Source organism: Orcinus orca, chromosome 11 (genome assembly GCF_937001465.1).
Source record: "Orcinus orca chromosome 11, mOrcOrc1.1, whole genome shotgun sequence".
Taxonomy (NCBI): Eukaryota; Metazoa; Chordata; class Mammalia; order Artiodactyla; family Delphinidae; genus Orcinus; species Orcinus orca.
The window spans coordinates 42628660-42649323 of NC_064569.1; the positions used below are offsets into that span (position 1 = coordinate 42628660).

Sequence of the window (20664 nt, forward strand, 5' to 3'; positions counted from 1 at the left end):
TCTCTGGCACTTTTCCCCTTCCTGCCATTTGGGGGGACTGGTTGAGTCCTCTGGCCGGGCTGTGGTTCACGGAGGCCAGTTTCCGTACCTCTGCAGGGTAGGCAGTGGGGGGCTGTATCCACGTCCCCCCAAGGGGTGGAGTGACCGCGCAGGGATATGCCAGAGCGGATGCCACTGTCTTTACCCTTCGCTTAGCCTTCACCTGCAGGTCAAAGTAGGCTCCACTTCCGCTTGCCTACCCCAGCCTGTCCTTTGGTCCCAAGAGCAAACTGGTTGAACTAGTGGAGGTTGTGCGGATGCTAAGTCCCGGGCTTCAAGACCTCTTCCCTGTCACCCTGCCTTGAGTAAGCTTGGGCTAGGGCTTCTGGGTCCCTGGCTGCCTACATTTAGGCTGGGGTGGAGGGCAAGGGGAACTGTAGCTGGGAGTGGAAGGAGCCTGGGGCTGGGTGTGAGGGGGAAAGCCCAAGTCGGGGGGGGGGGGGGGTGTCTGCCTTACCTAGAGCCTGCCTGCCTGCCTGCCTGGTGGATGCACCACAGATGTTGTTGACTCCAGCCGCGCGCGCGTGTGCGTGTGCGTGTGCGTGTGCGTGTGCGTGTGTGTGTGTGCAGGCACGCGCAACCAGTGTCAGTGTCAGGGTCTGATGGGGACATTTCTCTGACTTCAATGTGACCACCACAGACTCTCAGTCCTAGAGTAGGAACCCCGGGGCGTCAGCGTCCATTCTACTGAGGACAGAGCAAGAGAAGAGTCCAAGCTCTATACATGGAGCTCCAACATTCCTACAGGAGCTAGGGTGGGAGAGAGAAAGTGGAGAAGGGCAGCAGTAGCAGTGGGGGCTGGACTCGGCTGGAGAGATGCGCCCAAGGGACCTTCCCCAGCAACAGTTCTGGGGTGGCCAGCACTGGGGACACTGAGTCTTGGTCATGTCACGTTTCCCATACCGGAATTACTTTGCTCTGTCCTCACTGCCACCCTAGGGACCAGGTAGCCTCCCTCCGGGGAAAGGGAAAGGCCACTTCTGGTAGCCAGAGTCAGGCGAAGGGGAGAGGAAAGAGGGATCTGCTGTGGCTCTCTCAGGAGAACAGGAGCCGTTGATGGGGTGCAGACAAGGCCCTCCCTTTCACACTAGGGGTGGGAAGAGCCGGGAACAGGTACTCCAGGGTCCCGTCCCCAGGTGGCCTGGCTGCTGTTGACTTTGCTTGGTTACCCTGGGAGCAGCTCTCAGCACTGTGAGAGGGGCGGGTGTCGGAGAGTTGGACCGAGGCGTCCAGGCTGGGGTGGGATGGGACTCAGCCTTTGTGGCAGGGATCCCCGTCAGGAGCCTGCGAAGTTAACCCCACCTGCCCTGGTGGTGGTGGTAGCTGGCGGAAGGAGGGCGGGCCCAGCTGCGGTTCGTGAGTGTGGCCCTAATTCCCCTTCCCTCTCCCAGCACATCTGCACTTGGTTTACAGTGAATGAGTCTCCTGTCCTCATGAACCGGGTGAGAGCACCACTCCCTCCCTGGCCCCTGGCCGGGCATCCTGACACAGAACCAGACACCACCCACCCCTGGAACGCTCTCCCTGCTGGGTAGCCCTTTCTCAACTCTTCCCCTTCTCCTTCTTAGAGGGGCTCAGGGTCTGGTCCCCCAGAGCTAGAGCTCTGAGACTATGCAGCCGGGGTAGCAAACGGGGCCAGGGAAGCTAACGGGGGACAAAACTCTTGGGTAGCCTGCAAAGAGAGAGCGGGTCTGGAATTCCATCTGTCTCTGCCTTCCTCTTTGTCTTGGTTTGTCTGTCTGTCTGCCTCTGTCTTTGTCTCTGGTGGGTGTTTGTCCATCTGTCTTGGTAACTGTGGCTCCGCCCTTCTGGCAGCCTGTACGGTCCCCAGCCAACGACAGCAGCCAGGGGGCGATGCCCAGGAAGACCCGCCCTGTGCCGGCCCCTCCCCTCGGGATTGCCTCGCCTCCGCCCCCGCCTCTCCCCAGGACCCAATGACTGGGGTCTGTGGGCTGCAGCGGTTTGGAAGTCAAACCAAACAGGCAGGCTGGGGAGCAGAGAAGAGGGGCATTGTGAGGGGTTCAGATTCTTCTCTCCATCTTGCATTGCCGCCTGTGCTCTGTCCAGGGATTCTCGGAGGAAGCTGGAGAAGGGGGTCTCCCACTCTGGAAACTGGTAGCGAGAGCTCCCCTCATTTCTCTTTCTCTTGGGTCATCCCCAGTCCTAGGCTTTGCTCTGTTTGTGGTTGCTTCACTTGGTCACCCTGGCAACTTGGAGAAAATGATATCTTGGGGGCCCTAGGACCAGGCTTCCTTTGCTCCCTTCATCACGAAGACCAAAAGGAGAGATTGTGAGGAGAGGAAAAGGATCCACACATCTGTCCCAGCTGCCCTGATTTACCGTATTGCCCGCCCCTAGTTTTCACCCTTGCCGGCTCCCCATCAGCATCAGGACACTGAACAGGCAACTTCCCCATGCCCAGGCTGGTCCTGGGAGGATGTCCTAGGCCACGCTCAGAGGTGGCTGGCAGATGTCTTTGGGAGGTGGGGGGAGCTATGTTACAACCCCCAAGGACATCATTACGGCACAGAAGTACCATCGGGGCTTGGAGACCAGAGGCACCCAGGGAGAGCGTGAGGAAAACACGTACAACATGTGTCTTCTTTCCCTTCCTCCCCTCCTCTCCCACCTCCTCCCCCTAGGCCTGCTCCGTGCCGAGGCTGGTGCCAGCCTTGCCCTGGGTGCTTGCTCAGTTCCACCCCTTGTATCAGGCCTATGTTGCTGCTTGCCAGTTTGTTGGTTCTCCTGGTGAATGAGTTTGTGTGTGGAAGATACTTACCAGCCTCAGAGCTGCCCAGATCCCCACATAGAATAAGGCCTCGATTTTGAAACACAGCATTTTAGGACTGGCCTAAACAACTCTAGGAATTTCTTCCCTGAACATGCACCATTCATTAATTCAACAAATCTTCATTAAGCATCCGCTATATGCCAAGCACTGTGCTAGGCCCTGGGTATGGTCTCTGCCCTTGCGGGCTCATAGTCTGGTAGAGGAGTCAGACATGAAACAAATCACCCACAAAAGTGCAAGTGACAACCAGCGTGGAGAGGTATAAGGTGCTGTGAGAATGGATAGTAGAAGAGTCTTTTCCCCCAGCCAAGGACATTAGAAAAGAGTTTTGCGGGGGGGTGGGGGGGCAGTAGAGAGAAGGGAGGGCAGCAGAAGAGTATGTGCAAAGGCCCTGGAATCAGGGTCCTGGCTCCCAGCCACCCTGCTCCCCCAGAAAGAAGAAGGTCCCTCCTCACCTGGATTTTGATATGCTACAAGGGAGGGATGGTAAGCACCTCCTAATGGCCAAAGCAGGACCCTGGGACACCTGGTGGTCCTGCCCTGGAATGATTCCACCCATTCCTTCATCTCTTCCTCCAGAAAGGGAAACAGAGGCACAGATAGGGAGGAGGAATCCACAGGCATAGGCCCGAGATTACATAGAGAAAACAAGGCCGCACATTGTTGGCAAATCCCTCAGGGTGAGGGATTCCTGAGTTTGCCTGGCTGGAGCCTCACCAGATAGAAAACCCTTCTACTCTGATCTGTTTGACCGTGCACCCTCCCCCTCTGGGATCCAGCCCTGACCTGTTCCACTCCCTGGAATGAGGAGCATGTCTGCTTCCACAGTTGCCCGGAGTTTGTGAGCTGACTGCTCCAGGTGGCGGCCAGGCCCGGTGTGGGTGGGTGCAGCAGTCCGTTTTGTACAGAACCTCCATCCCGGGTTATGGGGTTATCTCTCCTCTGTCCACTGGGGGGCTTCCAGCCCCTCCTGCCCAGACACCGAGGTTCCAAGCTTCTTCCTTTCTGAAGAAAAGGGATGGAGGGTCCTTTGGAGGAGGGAGCAGGCTTCTTGTGGCCATGCCTCCTCCGGAGCTGGCAAAGAGGTCATGGGACCAATGGGGTTAAGTTCCAGCCCTGCTCTGACCCGTTTTCCTCCCTGTGCCCACATGCCCTGGGGCCAGAGTGTTGGGTGGGGCAGGCCTGGCACCCCTGCACCCACACCTGGGACTTCTCCTGGATGGAAACTCCCAGAACCCTGGTGTCCTACCTCCTCTGCCAGCTCCCACCAACAGCCTGGGTTCTGTTCACTTACAGTGGGATCTCCCTGTCTGCCAGCTCTCCTCCAGACTACATCTCCGCCTTAGCCCTGAGGGGCCCTGAGGATGTGGGCCCACTTTCTGGGACCATATTTGATGTCTGGCTGCCCTTTCTAGTGAACCCCTTCGAAGAAAAGATGTGGGGCTGGGGGGAGGGTGTTGGGAAGCTATCCTTCGTTGACCATCTCTATGTGCCAGGCGTTGTGCTAGGGCATGTACGTTACTCATTTAATCCACAAAGCAGTCCAGAGAAGTAGCAGTTATTATCAACCCCATCACAGGGGAGGGAGCTGAGAACCAGAGAGGTTAAGCAGCTTGCCCAATAGCAACACACAGCTAGCACATAGCAGAGCTAAGATGGGAACCTAGGTCTTGGTGGTCCTGAGGTCTCTTCACCACGACAGGCTTCTGCAGCTGCCCACCTCTCCATGAGATGAGAGACTTGGAAAAAATCAGTTCAGTTCAATTCAATTCAGAAAACAGTTATTGAGCATCTGCTGTATGCCAGGCCCGGACAGGTGCCAGACCAGTGACAGGGAAGGTTGCTGACTCGAGGTCTAGTGGGAAAGATAGGTGTATGAACTCGGCAGTATCTAACTTCAGCATAATGATTTGAATGAGGTGGCATGGAGTGGAGAAAGAAACAGTACTTCTATTTTCTCTTTCTGAAAGAGTAAAGAAATATATTATGAACAGGGTACAGAATAAATTGGAATAAAGCGAATACCTACTCAGCTGGCATCCAGGTCAAGAAATAGAGTACTTCCTGCTCCAGAAGTTCCCATGTGACTCTCCCATCATCCCCTCCCTCCCTTAAGAAGTAACCACCATCCTGACTTTTGTGATAATTATTTCCTTCTTTTTCTTTATAGGATTAGCACCTATGTATGCATCCCTAATCGATATTACTTAATTTTGCCTGTTTTTGAGGTTTATATAAACGGAATGACACTGTATTACCCTTTTGTGTCTTACTTATTTTGCTCAACTTCTTGTTTGTGAGAGAGATCCAAATTGTTGCACATACCTGTCTTTTTTATTGTTACAGAGCATTCAGTTGCTTGAATATACCACAGTTAATTGTTTTATTCTACTGTTGGTGAAAGTTTGAGTTGTTTCCAGTCTGGGCTATCATAATGCCACTAAGAACATTCTTGTGTGTGTTTCCCAGTACATACATGCAAGAGTTTTTCTAGGCCGTAAAACTAAGAGTCAAAATGTATGTACAGGAAATCTCAATTTTTACCAGATAATGCCAAACTGTTTTCCAAAATGGTTGTATCAGTTACACAGGAAGCAGAACGTTCTAACCAGGGGCAGGTGGAGGATCAAGAAGACCCATACACCTTTCTTACCTAAAACTCTCAGTGGTCTTCTCTTTTCCTTGGAATAAGATCCAAGTCACTGCCGTGGCTCCCAGGGCCTCTACCTGGCTCTCTGCCTGTGCCATCTGACTCTCCCCTTTGCTCTTTGTACTTGCTGTCCCCCGTCTCTGGAATGTTCTTCCACTAGCTATCTCCATGGCTCTCTCCCTCACTTTCTTCAGGTCCTTGCTAAAATGTCACTTCTCACTGGCACCTTCCCTGACCACTGAATCTTCTATTGCAACCTCCAGCCCTCCTTATACCCTTCTCAGCTTTAGTTTTCTTCGTAGTCCAGCCACCTGGGTTCCATTCAGCCTCAAGCAGCTCTCCCCTGGTCGGCCAGCACTTTTTTTTTTTTTTTTTTTGCCACGTGGCATGCAGGTTGGAAACTCAGAGTCTTAACCACTGGACTACCAGGGAAGTTCCTGCCAGTGCTTTTATCTCCTCCCAAACCCTTAAGGGCCATCATAGTTGACTGTTTGGGTGCTGTCTAGCTGCCCCTCCTGAAGGGTCCACCTCTCTGAGTCATCACATCATCCTGTTTTCTTGTTGTTGTTGTTTTGTTTTTGCAGTACACGGGCCTCTCACTGTTGTGGCCTCTCCCGTTGCGGAGCACAGGCTCCGGACGCGCAGGCTCTGTGGCCATGGCTCACGGGCCTAGCCGCTCCGCGGCACGTGGGATCTTCCCGGACCGGGGTGCGAACCTGTGTCCCCTGCATCAGCAGACGGACTCTCAACCACTGCGCCACCAGGGAAGCCCCCACCCTGTTTTTTTCATAGCTGTTTCCATGCTCTGAAGTAAGCTAATGTATTTGTTTGTTTACCTTTGTTTGTTTACCTGTTTGGTTTTTGTCTCCACCCTGCCCCACCCCTCACTTTAAAGTAAGCTGTCTTGCTCTGTCCCATGGCCAGTGCCTGCTGCATGACAGGCCCTCAAATAATAATTGTCCAGGCTGGTTGTCAGGCTCCCAGAGACAGCCAGCCCCTCCCCCAACCCTCACACCTGGGATTTGCCCTGTCTGGAAACTCCCAGAACCTAGGCTTCCTCCCTCCCCTGCCAGCTCCCACCAACATCCCTGGCTCAGTCTCAGAGTCTCAGAGCATCTGCTGGTGCTGTTGCTGCTTCCCGACGTCTCCTCTAGGGACCATATGGGAGCCTGAAGCAGCCGTTCTGGCCTTCAGGGCTGGAGAGTGATGGGCAGGTGTCAGGTGCCTGGAGCTCAAGAAATACTTTTTTTTTTTTTTTTAATTTATTTATTTATTTTTGGCTGCATTGGGTCTTCGTTGCGGTGCGCGGGCTTCTCATTGCGGTGGCTTCTCTTGTTGCAGAGCATGGGCTCTATGCGCGCGGGCTTCAGTAGTTGTGGTATGCGGGCTCTAGAGTACAGGCTCAGTAGCTGTGGCGCACAGGCTCAGTAGTTGTGGCTCGCGGGCTCTAGAGCGCAGGCTCAGTAGTTGTGGCACATGGGCTTGGTTGCTCCGCGGCATGTGGGATCCTCCCGGACCAGGGCTCGAACCCGTGTCCCCTGCATTGGCAGGCGGATTCTTAACCACTGTGCCACCAGGGAAGTTCCCAAGAAATACTTTCTGATTGAATAAAGGGGAAGACTTCAGAGATGATGGGACCTCGCCAGGTGGAGAAAAGAGAAAGGGCACTGGGAGCAGAAGGAAGAGTGGAAACAAAGGACTGGAGGCATGAAAGTGCACATGCTATTTGGAGGACGTGCTCTGGTCTGGTGCCCTTGGTGGGTTCTCAGTGGAGGGGAGGGGAGCAGGCAGGCCGGGAAGCGGAGGGCTAGCTGGGGAAGTCTGAGCTGCTGCAGGCTCAGAGAGGCTCAGCAGTGGCTTAAGTTTAATCCTGCCCACACCCCTGCTCCCCACTGTCCCCCCTCTGACCCCACCCCTGCCCTCCCCTTCACCCAACCCCCCAGCCTGGCCGCTCCTGCAGCTGAATGGACTTCTCTCTGGGCCTACGTTTGGGGCCTCGGAACAAGAAGGCCAGCCACCAACATCCCCCTCCACCCTCCGGGCACGGCCCACCAGCTGCCTCGCCTTGTCTGTCCTGCCCCCCCTCTCCCTGTGCCTGCCCCTGCCCTGGCTGTCCCCCTCCCACCTGCTCCTGCACTACCTATCCCTATTACGCAGCTCCCTGCCCCTCCTGTCCCGGCCTCCCTGGCCCACCCTGTACCTGCCTCTGCCCTCCCTGCCCTGCCTGTCCACCCTTGACTTGTCCCCTCAGTTCCTGCAGCCCCTGCTCTGCTCCGCATTTGACCTGCTGCCACCCCTCTCCCTGCCCCATGTACCCTTGCTCCAGGGGTCAAGCCGCCTGTTCCAGCTCCTGCTTGGGCTGCAGTGACAGCTGTGGCCGTGGCCGGGGGGCTGCCCGGGGACCTCCAGGCTCCGCCGGCTGCTGCAGCTGCTGCTTCAGGGGACACCGCACCTCTCGACACTGTCTGATAGTCTAGCTGGGCTGTTGCCCCTTGAGAGATTGCCAGTCTTCCAGGACACTTCTGCAGCTGCTTCCTCAGGGAGGAGGCAGAAGCTCTGGAGGACGGAGAAGGATCAGCTGGACCCCTCACCCAGGCAGGGAGAGGAGGCTGGCTGCTGAGATCCCCCGGCCTCCTCCTCAGTCCCGGGACGTCTGCTTTGAAGCTAGTTTCTGGGCGTGCTCTCACTGGTTCCAGAACCTCCTCTTCCGCAACTTCTGGAATGGAAAGTGTTCTTCTCAGAGCCTCTCCCACGGCCCCTGAAGGTGAGCAAGTTGGCCATTTTCCCCTCTGGTCACCCTCCCCTGGAGACCCGTCCTGGCTCATCTTCTCTGCAGTTTGCGTGGATGAGATGGATTCTTCCTCTAGAGGCGACAGGGGATCCTTTGTCCAGGGACCACTTTTCTTGCCCTGTGGACCTCCACCCATATCCCTAAATGACCCAAGAATCTCTGAATCCCTTACCTCTCATCATGAGCCTGGTAAGGAAGGTCAATGGCTCTTGGACCAGAAGAAGAGGCTGAGCAGAGAATTCTTGGTTCCTCCCTCCCCTTGGATATCATGACATCCTTCATGGTCCTTTGCTTCTAGGAACCTGGCGCTCTCTACCTGGATGTCTTATCTCTCAAATCTCTGAGTGCTCGCCCAGCCGCATGACCTCAATCTTCCAGCAATAATCCCACCTGTTACATCCATGCTCATCTGGCAGGGGGATGATGGAAGCTGGGAACCCTTGACTCAGGTTCCCAGTGATCCCGTCCACACATAGCTAGTCATAAGTCCCCTGTCCCTGCGGGTGGGGCTGGGGCTGGGGGTTTGGAGAAGCCACCAAGAGGAAGCTGGAAGTGATAGACCTTGGCATCTGCGTGGGACTGGATCTTAAGCTGAGAGCCCCTAAGCACCCCTCCACATTCCCCAAGTTCTCTGACGCTGGTCTGTTTCAATCTTCTCTTTCTCAACCTCCTTCTCTGGAACCCTTTGTTCTTTCCTTTCTATCTCTGTTTATCCTTCTGCTTATCTTTCCTTCTAGCTTTCTACACCACTCTCTCCATTTCTGTTTCCTTGTTTCTATCACCTGGACTTTCTGCCTTCACCTAACTTGTATCTCTACATCTGTTTCCCCCACTCGTCCCTCCCTTTCCCCATCCAATTTAAAATCTTGTTTTCTTCCTTTTTTTTTTTTTTAAATAAATTTTTTTTTGGCTGCGTTGGGTCTTCATTGTGGGCTTTCTCTAGTTGTGGAGAGCGGGGGCTACTCTTCGTTGCAGTGCGTGGGCTCTAGGCACAGGGGCTTCAGTAGTTGTGGCTCGGGCTCTAGAGCTCAGGCTCAATAGTTGAGCTCAGGCTTTAGAGCGCAGGCTCAGTAGTTTCAGCACATGGGTTTAGTTGCTACACCGCATGTGGGATCTCCCTGGACTAGGGATCAAACCCACGTCCCCTGCATTGGGACCACTGCGGTACCAGGGAAGTTCCTCTTCCTTGGTCTTTTGATTCACCTCCTGCCTCTCTCCTTTGTCCTATTCTGCTTCTGGGTGCAAGTCATTCTCGATCTCTTCCATTTCTATTTCCCTTTCTGTCTTTGTTCCTGTCTTCTGGGTCCAGCTGTTTTTCAATTCCTACCTCTCTTTCTGCCTGCCCAAAATCTGGTTTTCTCTCTCTCTCTCTCTGGGTCCTGCAGCTGCCTGCACACCAGGCCTATGTCATGCCCATCTCATTGCTGCCCAAGGGCCAGGACACCAAGTCCTCCATTGTCCAGCTGTCCCCCAAACACCCCATGCCCTGGAATGAGTGAGGGCTGGACAGAGCTACCAGAATAGACCCTTCTTCCCCTGCCCACTGTCCAGGCCATCCATCCCTACTCAGCTCTAAGCCCAAAACTTTTAAAAAATGAAGTTTTTCTCCCAACTTCATATTCTGAAAATTGGCAACCAGAAAGAAAAAGAATTATGCATTTATGCTGCCTGTCCTGTGTAACTTATATTTCAGGGTGGCCAAATAGCTCTAAGTGGTGGAGAAAACTTCTTACTTACAGAAGAACTCCAGCTAATGTAGAAGGAATATGGAATTAGAAAAATCACCATTTTGCAACCCCTTAATGAAATAATTGATCAAAGCAAGAATCGTCAATGGATGAAACCAAGGATGGTGGTTGATGGAGAACTTTACAATGGAGGAATAAGGCTGTCACTACCTGACCCCACTGATGAATCTTAGCATCGCTAAAAATGGCACAACCACATGCCGTGTACCTCCTGATGTGATGCAATCTGAAGCACTCAGCACCACCTGTGAAGGACTCTTGCCAAACAAAGAAACAAACAAAAAAACTGAACATGATTCTAATCAAACCTCTAGAGCTAACCTCCATTTAATGAGAAACATGGGGGGTGGAGGAACATATTAAATGACAAAACAAGGAAGTGAGAAAACATATCCAGAACGTGGGACATTCTAAAGGAGATCTGACTGGATTTCTTCAACTAGTCAATGGCTGGTGGTGGTGGTGGGGAGACCTTGTTTGGTTCCTGATTGGGACCACCCAATTGTAAAGAGACATTTTTAGACTGCTGGAAACATTTAATTATGAACTGAGTACTTACAATGCCAAGGAATCTGTGTTGATTTTGTTAAATGTGAAAATGGCTTTGAGGTTATGTAGGAAAAGGTCCGTATTTCAGATGCACACTGAGTATGGAGTGAAGTGATGTATTTAATTTTAAGTATTTTGGCAAATGAAAAAAGAAAGAAAGGAGGAGAAGAAACAAAGGTACAAAAATCAATATTGTTGAATTAAGTATATAGGGTTTCATAGAACTATGCTCTCTACCTTTATGTATGTTTGAACATTTTCATAACAGAGGTTTTAAATGATGCTCCTCTGGTAAGCATGGTTCCTAGTAATTCCCAGAGCATCCTCCCCACCTGCCCTGAAAGCCAGACTTCCCCTGTGACTCCCCACACAGAGACCCCAGCCCTCCTTGCCCTCTACTAGAAGAGTGTCCTAGAGATGGAATTGCACTCCCAGGCTGTCCTTTATCCCCTTCAGTCCCCTGCTGCTCAGCTGGCACATTTCCCAGCTGTGCTTCACAGCTTCGAGGGGCCAGGGGAACCTTAAAGAGTTAACATATTTTGAATAGGTCCTACAATAAAAGTAATCCAAAATAATGTAATCTTCCTTAAAGTCTCTCTTTGTCAGGTGCTTCTGAGCAAAATGCAACTCAATAATGGAGAGCACTGGCCTCCATCCTGGAAAACAGAAGACAAAGCACGTAAGGCCATCCTGTCCCACTCCCTGCCTTCATTCAGGATGACCTCCTCCCTCAAAGAAAAGACCACCAGGAACTGAGAGACTGGGTGTCAGGAGTTCAAGGGGTTTCAGTCCAGGATCAGAATAGAAGGCCATTTCGATCCCTTATGCCCTCACTCACTGAATGACCTTGGGAAATCATGATTTTTGAGTCTTCGTGTTTCTAGACAAATGCATGGGAACCAATACCTTTTCTACTCTCTAGAAGTTTGCCAGTTAGGGATAAAGGCAACTTGGAACTTGTAGGATATAAATCTCAGCTGTTTACTTTATCATAAGAAAGTATTTCTCAAGTTATAATTCCAGATCCTCCCACCCTCTACCCTCCAAACTTTAGTATAAAGAAAAACCAACAGGGGCTTCCCTGGTGGCGCAGTGGTTGAGAATCTGCCTGCCAATGCTGGGTACACGGGTTTGAGCCCTGGTCTGGGAGGATCCCACGTGCCGCGGAGCAACTAGGCCCGTGAGCCACAACTGCTGAGCCTGCGCGTCTGGAGCTTGTGCTCCGCAACAAGAGAGGCCGCGACAGTGAGAGGCCCGCGCACCGCGATGAAGGGTGGCCCCCGCTCGCTGCAACTACAGAAAGTCCACGCACAGAAACGAAGACCCAACACAGCCAAAAATAAATAAATTTTTTTTAAAAAGAAAACCAACATTTGCTAATCACCTGTGCAGGTGGGTGAACCCATTTAATCTTCTTAGAAATCATGAGTGTGGAACTGGAAAGATCTGGGTCCCAGTTCTGACTCTACCTCTTACCATGTGACTCTAGTCATGTTACTTAACCTTTCCAATTCTGAAGGATAATCATAGTAACTACCTAAAGGGTTGTTGTGACAGTTGAACAATTCATCTACAGCAGTTGGCCCAGGACTTCTTAAGACAGAACTTAGGTACATAATAACTGTTTGATAAGTGTTACCAGCTAATAAAGACCAGCACTTTTTAGAGTAGTTTACACGTATTAACTTATTCATTCATTTATTCATCAAATATTTATTGACTGTTTTTATGTACCATTAACCATTTTAAGTACTGGGAATACAAGTGAACAAAACAGATGAAAATCTGTAGGGAGAAGAAATAGTAAATAAGCAAAATATATAGTGTGCCAGATGATGTTCAGTGCTATGGAGAAAATGCAGCAAAGGAGAATAGAGAGTTGGTAGGGAAGCAGGTAGATTACTGTGGCAGAGGTGGTGGTGTTTTTTCAAACAGGTTGGCCAAGCAAGGCCTCTCTGATAAGGTGACACTTGAAGACAGAACTGCAGGGGCTGAGGGAGGGAACCATGTGGATCTCTGGGAGAAGAACCAGAACTTTACAGGGCACAGTGTGCAAAGGCCCTGGTGGTAGACAGTATAGATGGAGGAGGCGTAGGAAGGAGAATGGTAGGAGATAAGGTCAGAGATGTAGCAGTGGAACAGGGGACAGAGGGTTTTGTAGGCCATTATAGTGATTTTGGATTTTATGCTTTGTGAGATGGGAAGCCATTGGAGGGTTTTGAGGAGATAATACTAGGCTGGAAAGAGTTTAAATAATCTTTCCAAGGTAACACAGCTGGTAAGTGGCAGAGGGTGGGCATCCGGCTCCAAGGCTGAAATTCTTAACCCTTAACTGCCACTGAACTTCAGCCTTTTTTCTTTGGGCACTGCCCTCCTATGACTGCCGACCAAGAAACTGGGACACTGAGAAGTCATATGGCTTGCCCGAGGCCACAGGGCTGGGATTTGAGCCTTGGCCGTCTGCAAACCAAAGTCCAAGTCCTTTACACCACACTGCCTCCCTCAGGTGTCTGGGCCATACTGACTTCTGGCCTGGAGGTCACTACTCTGGGAGAGGAGGGAAGCGAGGAGCCTGTCTCGGCTTGGGGCTGCGATGTTCCTCAAGAAGCTCGAGCGCCAGCTCTGCGGTACTGCTGGCATTTTCCCAGACACAGCCGCGCTCCCTAACCCAGGGCACGGACGAAGAGACAGAAACTGTGTCTTTACTTCCAGGGGGCCCCGTAGGTATCCCGGATTCGAAGGAGCGGGTGTCACGGGAGAGCAGCGGACAGGGCCAAACCCGGAGCAGCTACCACCACCGCCTCCTGTTGAGCCCCAGCAGGCGTCCGGAGCTCAGCGCCCCGGTTGGGGCAAGAGGGCGGAGTAGGGGCGGGGTTTGAGCGCCGCGCCCCCGTCACGTGACGGGACCCATCATGGCTGCGGCCAGAGGGCTCCCAGGCTCCCGGAAGCAGGCTGTGAGGGGCGGGCGCGCTGGGGGAACCCGAGCCGGAGGTAGAGCGGGCAGGGCGGGCAGGGCGGGCAGGGCGGGCAGGGCGGCCGGGCGGCCTGGAGCCGGGCGTGTCCGGAGCGTCCCCGCAGACCGGGGCAGCAGGTGAAATGGTGTCTGGGCGAGGCGCGAGCGGATTAGGGGGCGCATTGTGTGTGTGTGTGGGGGGTGCCCTGACCTGGAGGAGGGAGAATCTGAGATGCACGCGCGTGACCCAGAAGCAACTCGAGAGGCCCGCGCGGGCGGTGGGGATGCCCGGGACAGATGACGAGACATTGAGGGCAAAAACGGGCTCCCCAAAGAGGATGGGCGGTAACAGAAGGAAGTGTTGTATGCATAAGCTACTGTGGGAGAGGGCAGCAGCCCCTTAACTGCAGGGCTGGGATTAGGGAAGGAACGCCCTCTCTGCTATACCAGGCAAGGATGGGGCGAATGCTCAATCTTCTCCCCTCTCCCACCCCTTCCCTGCCGCACAGTGTCCTTGGAGACCGCTCTGGTGGGCCACTCCTGCCACCCACCCAGCTGGTCCCTCTGGTCTGAGCTCCGGGGGAGTGGAGTTGAGGGGTGGGGAAGTGCAGGTGGCAGCGGGGGTTGGGTGGAGCTGCCTTCTGCTTAGACACGCAGCTCCTTGACGGCGCTATCCGGGCAATGGATGTGACTCTGAAGCCCCGTTCTCTCCCTAGGTCTTCCGGGGGCCGGCCATGCTGGTGACTGCCTACCTTGCCTTTGTGGTCCTCCTGGCCTCCTGCCTGGGGTTGGAGCTGTCAAGATGCCGGGCTAAGCCCTCTGGAAGAGCCTGCAGCAATCCCTCCTTCCTTCGGTTTCAACTGGACTTCTATCAGGTCTACTTCCTGGCCCTGGCGGCTGACTGGCTCCAGGCCCCCTACCTCTATAAACTCTATCAACATTACCACTTCCTGGAGGGACAAATCGCCATCCTCTATGTCTGCGGCCTTGCCTCCACAGTCCTCTTTGGACTGGTGGCCTCCTCCCTTGTGGATTGGCTGGGTCGCAAGAAGTCTTGTGTCCTCTTCTCCCTCACTTACTCTCTCTGCTGCTTAACCAAACTCTCTCAGGACTACTTTGTGCTGCTGGTGGGCCGAGCACTTGGTGGGCTGTCCACAGCCCTGCTCTTCTCGGCCTTTGAGGCCTGGTACATCCACGAGCATGTGGAACGGCATGACTTCCCCGCAGAGTGGATCCCGGCTACCTTTGCCCGAGCTGCCTTCTGGAACCACGTGCTGGCTGTAGTGGCAGGTGTGGCAGCTGAGGCCGTGGCCTGCTGGATGGGCCTGGGGCCTGTGGCACCCTTTGTGGCTGCCATCCCTCTCTTGGCTCTGGCTGGGGCCTTGGCCCTCCGTAACTGGGGAGAGAACTACGGTCGGCAGCGTGCCTTCCCCAGGACCTGTGCTGGGGGTCTGCGCTGTCTCCTGTCGGACCGTCGTGTGCTGCTGCTAGGCACCATTCAGGCCCTGTTTGAGAGTGTCATCTTCATCTTTGTCTTCCTCTGGACGCCTGTGCTGGACCCACATGGGGCCCCGCTGGGCATCATCTTCTCCAGCTTCATGGCAGCCAGCCTGCTCGGCTCTTCTCTGTACCGCATCGCTACCTCCAAGAGGTACCACCTTCAGCCCATGCACCTAGTCTCCCTCGCTGTCCTCATCGTCGTCTTCTCCCTCTTCATGTTGACCTTCTCTACCAGCCCAGGCCAGGAAAGTCCAGTGGAGTCCTTTATAGCCTTCCTCCTTATCGAGTTAGCCTGTGGGCTGTACTTTCCCAGCATGGGCTTCCTGCGGAGAAAAGTGATCCCTGAGACAGAGCAAGCTGGTGTCCTCAACTGGTTCCGGGTGCCCCTGCACTTACTGGCCTGCTTGGGGCTTCTGGTCCTCCATGACAGCGATCGCAAAACGGGCACTCGGAACATGTTCAGCATCTGCTCCGCCGTTATGGTGATGGCTTTGCTGGCGGTGGTGGGGCTCTTCACCGTGGTCAGGCATGATGCTGAGCTGCGGGTGCCCTCACCCACCGGGGAGCCCTATGCCCCTGAGCTCTAATCCTGTTCCAGGACGAGGGAGCTGGGATGGACCCTTGAATCTCACCTCTCCAGGGCTGTACAGATCTCTCTGTGACTTTGCGACTGTCTGGCCCCTCATCCTGTCCTGGGGCCCCTCCTGCCAGTGCTTTGGGTTGGGAAGCACATGGGGGTGATGGCCCGGAAAGAAGATGCCAAAAGTTGCCTCTGTGTCACTCTCTTTCCCCTTTCTACTTAAAAATAAACACTTTTAATTGATCATCGATTTGATTTACTCATCCTCACCTGTACCCACCTCAGTAGTTCTGATGAGACGGCAGCTGGAGGTTGTGAGGTGAGAGGTGGGGTTACCAGCAGAAGGTTTGTAGTTCTAGCCTCTCTAAGACTGCCTCCAGGGCTTCCCTGGTGGCGCAGTGGTTGAGAGTCCGCCTGCCGATGCAGGGTACACGGGTTCGTGCCCCGGTCTGGGAAGATCTCACATGCCCGCGGCTAGGCCCGTGAGCCATGGCTGCTGAGCCTGCCTATCTGGAGCCTGTGCTCCGCAACGGGAGAGGCCACAACAGTGAGAGGCCCGCGTACCGCAAAAAAAAAAAAGAAAAAAGAGCCTAAGACTGCCTCCAGCTTAAACTGAGAGCTGTGGAATTGCCTCTCAACAGAAATGGGTGGGAAATGCCTGAGGCCCCTAGATCCTCTATATCTTGTTACTCTGGGGTCAGGCACCCTCCCCGGTTGCCAAGCAAACACCTTGCTCCACATCCAGGGTGAGGTAGTCTCTGGAGCCTATGGGGTAGATGCCCATGCCACTGAGCAAAGATTCCAGGGGCTTGAGCTGCGCCTGTGACCACCCCTTGGGGCAAATCCGGAGCCTTCCTTCAGGAGCAAGCTTGCAGCTCAGCACATGTGTGCTGTCTGCCTTCTGCCTCTGTGGCTGTAGAGGCACCATTTGTCCAGCATCACCGGGGTCCACCAGCTCCTGTATCCTTGCATGAAACCCGAGTGAAGGGCTGCCAGGGAGAGAGAGCAGTGAATGGATGAGGGACTGGGATCTTGTCTGTACCTGACTCTTCCCCACCCAGAGTGAGTGAGGGTGAGGGAGCCATCAGGGCAGGAAACAGTACCAGTGGGAACACCAGTTCTGTGAGCCCCTCCCTGCCTCACCTCCGATTGTATCTGCCTTTCCTCCTCCCACCCAAACCTGGGCTTCTCAGGGGAAGCAGAGCCAGCAGTTAAGAAGGGTGGGGATGGAGGGAGGGTAGGCCCAAGGGTGTGTCCTGGAATGTGCTTGAGGTGGGCATGAGGGACCTACCTGTCTGGAAAAGAGGTTGATGACCTTTCTGTGGGTCCTAGACTACTTTCCAGACAGGAAGACGCAAGACTTTCCAAGAGCTGCAGGTCCAAACCTGTGTGGCGAGATAGTATCACCTGGTGTAGGAGGAATGTGGGGTGGATGTGCTCCTGCAGGGTGAGGCCAAGGGGGAGGGAAGAGTGGTGGTCTCGGGTCCCTAGTCAGACAAGGGAAAAAACACATTCCCCCACCCAGCCTGCAGGGAATAGAAGTTGAGGTTAAGTATGAAAAAACAGATATCTTTTCCTTCCCCCATCTTGAGGCTAAAACAGAGTCTGCTGCAGTAACTCCACTTCCCCTTTCTGCCCTGTGGAGCTGGACCTCGATGTACTTTAGTTATTTGTAGACTTTCCGTCTCTCTCTACCACAGTATGATCTCCTTGAAGACAGGAGGAAATTGTGTCCTATTTGCCCTTGCCTCCCCCATATATACACACAAGTGGGGGCTTGGCCCGTGGCTGTGCTCAGTAAATGTCTGGAGAGGAGACAGGCTAGCTCACACGTGGCTTTTCAAGAGCCGCCCATTTGGGAAATCTATTAGACTAGAATCCAGAGCCTAGTTAATGATTTGTTGTTTTGGATGACAGTAATTGTTTACTGATGGAAGCATGAGGGGGCCCCATATTCCTAAGTGATAGGGAAATGGGGGGGTAGAGGAGACAGACTAATGAGTTTCCCTTAGCTTTGTCCCTGCTGAGCTTTCTTCAAAGGAGCTGGTAGCAGATAGAGTGGGGAGGGTTCTTCTTGTCAATACTCATCGGGTGTGAAGAGCTCACAGGCATCTTAGAGATTGTCCAGTCAGCCTTAAACATATTTTTATTGAGCACCTACTATATGCCATGCACTGTATTACTAGGTGCTGGTGAAATTTTTTACCCAAGAGGAAAACCCACTTAAAGGGCATGTAGCAAGTGGATGGCAAAGCCAAGGCCAAACCTCGCCTCCTGCTGTCTGCGCAGTACCCCTTCTATATGGCATGTACTGACTCTGTCCCCTGGGTCTTCACCTACCTGCCTTTCCCCCTCTAGCCCTCTTCCCTCCTCCTGAGCCCTGTCCCTGGAGAAGGGCAAGAGTGTGGGAGCACTTAGCCGTGGCCACCTGGCCCACCTTTGGATATTTACCCATATGGGGCAAATGAGGGATTGCTTCACCAGGCGCATGCTGCCTGCAAAACGCTGCTTGTGATGCCTTGCTGAGAGGCAGCAGAGGGAACTGGTGAAGAGCATGGAGTCAGAGCCTGACTGCCTGGGTTCAACTTTGTGCCTCAGTTTCCTCATCTATAAAATGGGGATGATGGTGTCGTTTCTACTCCTAGGCCTCATGTGAGGATTAAATTAAGCCCTTAGAGCAGCAGTTGGCCCCCAGTGTAAGTACTACATAAGTGTTTGCTTTCATATTTTATTGTTTAACTTTTTCAATCCAGCTGAGCCTAGCCAGATTTGGGTGTGAGAATGAGTGGATGGGACTGTAATGGGGTGTAGAACTTTCCAACCCATCCCAGTGGTTGGGTGATTCCCAGCAGTGTTTATCCTTGGTCCTGGCCCAGAGAGCAGGATCAAGCTATCTGAGAAGCCTTCTACTTTGGGGTATGTGAGCAGCTGAGGAGGGTGTCAGTGTGTTCCACTTGAACTCATTTCCTCTTCCTCAAGTGGGAAGGTCAGCTTGGTGTCAGACTTGATACACACCACCATCTTTCACTAAGAGAGGCTCCTGATTTTCTGACTTTCCATCCAGCTGGATATATAATTATTTTATTTGGAGCATTTAAGTGATCCTGAGGAGAACAGAAACAGCCCAAGGAACCAGGAGCCAATGGACAAGAAGGCAGGAGGACTGGGTCATGAGGACAGTACTGCGTTCTGAGGCTGGAGAATGACCTCTTCCTGGAAATTCAGTCCCTGCTCAGGGAGGGGAATGGCTATCCCCAGTGAATAGCCATGACCCTTTGGCTGGGTCTAGGTTCCACTCCCCAACACACTTTCCCTAACCCCAATCCTGTGGTTCTCCTTGTTGCTTTTATTATTTTTTGCCACCACTTCCCCACAGAACCACAGAATAGAATTATTAGACAAACAAAAGTTTGTCATGCTTGGGATCAGACCTAATGTTATAAAAATATGTCACATTTGCTTTAATAATTTTTTTTTTTTTGCGATACGTGGGCCTCTCACTGTTGCGGCCTCTCCCGTTGTGGAGCACAGGCTCCAGATGCGCAGGCTCAGCGGCCATGGCTCATGGGCCCAGCCGCTCCGCAGCATGTGGGATCTTCCCGGACCGGGGCACGAACCTGTGTCCCCTGCATCGGCAGGCGGACTCTCAACCACTGCGCCACCAGGGAAGCCCAATAATTATTTTTAACAATAAAGTAATATGGGTTCATTGTAAAAGAGTCAAATGCAAATACAGAAATATATATTTAATATAAATATGTGAATGTAAATACATGTGTATATAATGTTAAAATACATATATTTATATTGATGTATAAATATATTACAAATATAAATACATATAGAAATATAAAATGTAAAAAATGATAGGCTCCCTTAAGCCTGCTCGTCATACCACTGTTAAATGTTTATAGTCTAGTGCATAGAATGCTTTTTAATAAAAATGAATCATAGCTTTCATGTTGCAACTTGTTTGTTTTTTACATAAAAGTATATCTTGTTTTTTACATAAAAGTATATCTTGGTTTTCTCTTTTTAAAACGATTGAAATCCATAGGAAGACTATAACAAGCATTCATGTATCTCTGGCATCTTCATATGTCATTATATATAAAACACGCCTTTTAACGGCTGCGAAGCCTCATTGGGCCTTTGGAAAGCATTTCATATCTGTTCTAGTTGAGGCTGGCAGAATCCCTGGCAGGGAGCGAGGCTAGATGTTACTACCCCATTTCACAGATTAATAATAAATTCAGCTGGGACTAGAACCTGGCTCCTCTGTCCAAACTCAAGTTGAAAGCTCTTTTCACTGTCCCGTACTGTCTCTTTGTAAACATCAGGGATTCAAGTGAGGGATTGAATTATGTGACTCAAATTCACATTGGTCAGCACTTTTTTTTTTCAGTTTTATCGTAGTTCTTTTTTTTTTTTTATGTGGACCATTTAATTAATTAATTTTGGCTGCACCGGGTCTTAGTTGTGGCATATCTTTGCTGCCGCATGCGGGATCTTTAGTTGCCTCATGCAGACTCTTAGTCGCAGCATGCATGCGGGATCTAGTTCCCCCATCAGGGATCGAACCTGGGCACCCTGCATTGGGAGTGAGGAGTCTTACCCACTGGTCCACCAGGGAAGTCCCTTGTCAGCACTTTTTGATCTCTATAGAACTTCCTTTTTGTTAGAAGTAGAAGACGCATAAAAAAAGGATGTTTTAGGGCTTCCCTGGTGGCGCAGTGGTTGAGAATCTGCCTGCTAATGCAGGGGACACGGGTTCGAGCCCTGGTCTGGGAGGATCCCACATGCCGCGGAGCAACTAGGCCTGTGAGCCACAACTACTAAGCCTGCGCATCTGGAGCCTGTGCTCTGCAACAAGAGAGGCTGCGATAGTGAGAGGCCCGCGCACCGCGATGAAGAGTGGCCCTCGCTTGCCACAACTAGAGAAACCTCTCGCACAGAAACGAAGATCCAACACAGCAAAAATAAATAATTAATAAACTCCTACCCCCAACATCTTCTTTAAAAAAAAAAGGATGTTTTCTGCCCTTCAGGAGAATCAAATAGAT

At 52.4% G+C, this 20664-nt stretch overlaps 2 protein-coding genes across 3 annotated transcripts; both read left to right on the top strand.

Moving 5' to 3' along the window:
• Positions 1-208: 208 nt before the first annotated feature.
• LOC125960457 (sperm mitochondrial-associated cysteine-rich protein) lies at positions 209-10586 on the top strand. 2 transcript variants are annotated; one of them, XM_049694436.1, is made up of 3 exons: positions 209-344; positions 7424-8244; positions 9965-10586. In XM_049694436.1, the coding sequence occupies exon 2, from the start codon at positions 7445-7447 to the stop codon at positions 7955-7957; it is 513 nt and encodes a 170-aa protein (XP_049550393.1). In that variant the 5' UTR covers positions 209-344; positions 7424-7444; the 3' UTR covers positions 7958-8244; positions 9965-10586. The 2 variants fall into 2 exon arrangements, with proteins under 2 accessions (XP_049550393.1, XP_049550392.1); XM_049694435.1 differs by lacking the exon at positions 209-344 and adding an exon at positions 7102-7237.
• A 3669-nt stretch (positions 10587-14255) lies between these two features.
• MFSD5 (major facilitator superfamily domain containing 5) lies at positions 14256-15845 on the top strand. Its single transcript, XM_033436185.2, has one exon. The coding sequence runs from the start codon at positions 14256-14258 to the stop codon at positions 15606-15608; it is 1353 nt and encodes a 450-aa protein (XP_033292076.1). The 3' UTR covers positions 15609-15845.
• Positions 15846-20664: the final 4819 nt, after the last annotated feature.

Coding starts and splice junctions, on each gene's coding strand:
- LOC125960457 (XM_049694436.1), top strand. CDS start 7,445: ATGGACTTCTCTCTGGGCCTACGTTTGGGGCCTCGGAACAAGAAGGCC.
- MFSD5 (XM_033436185.2), top strand. CDS start 14,256: ATGCTGGTGACTGCCTACCTTGCCTTTGTGGTCCTCCTGGCCTCCTGC.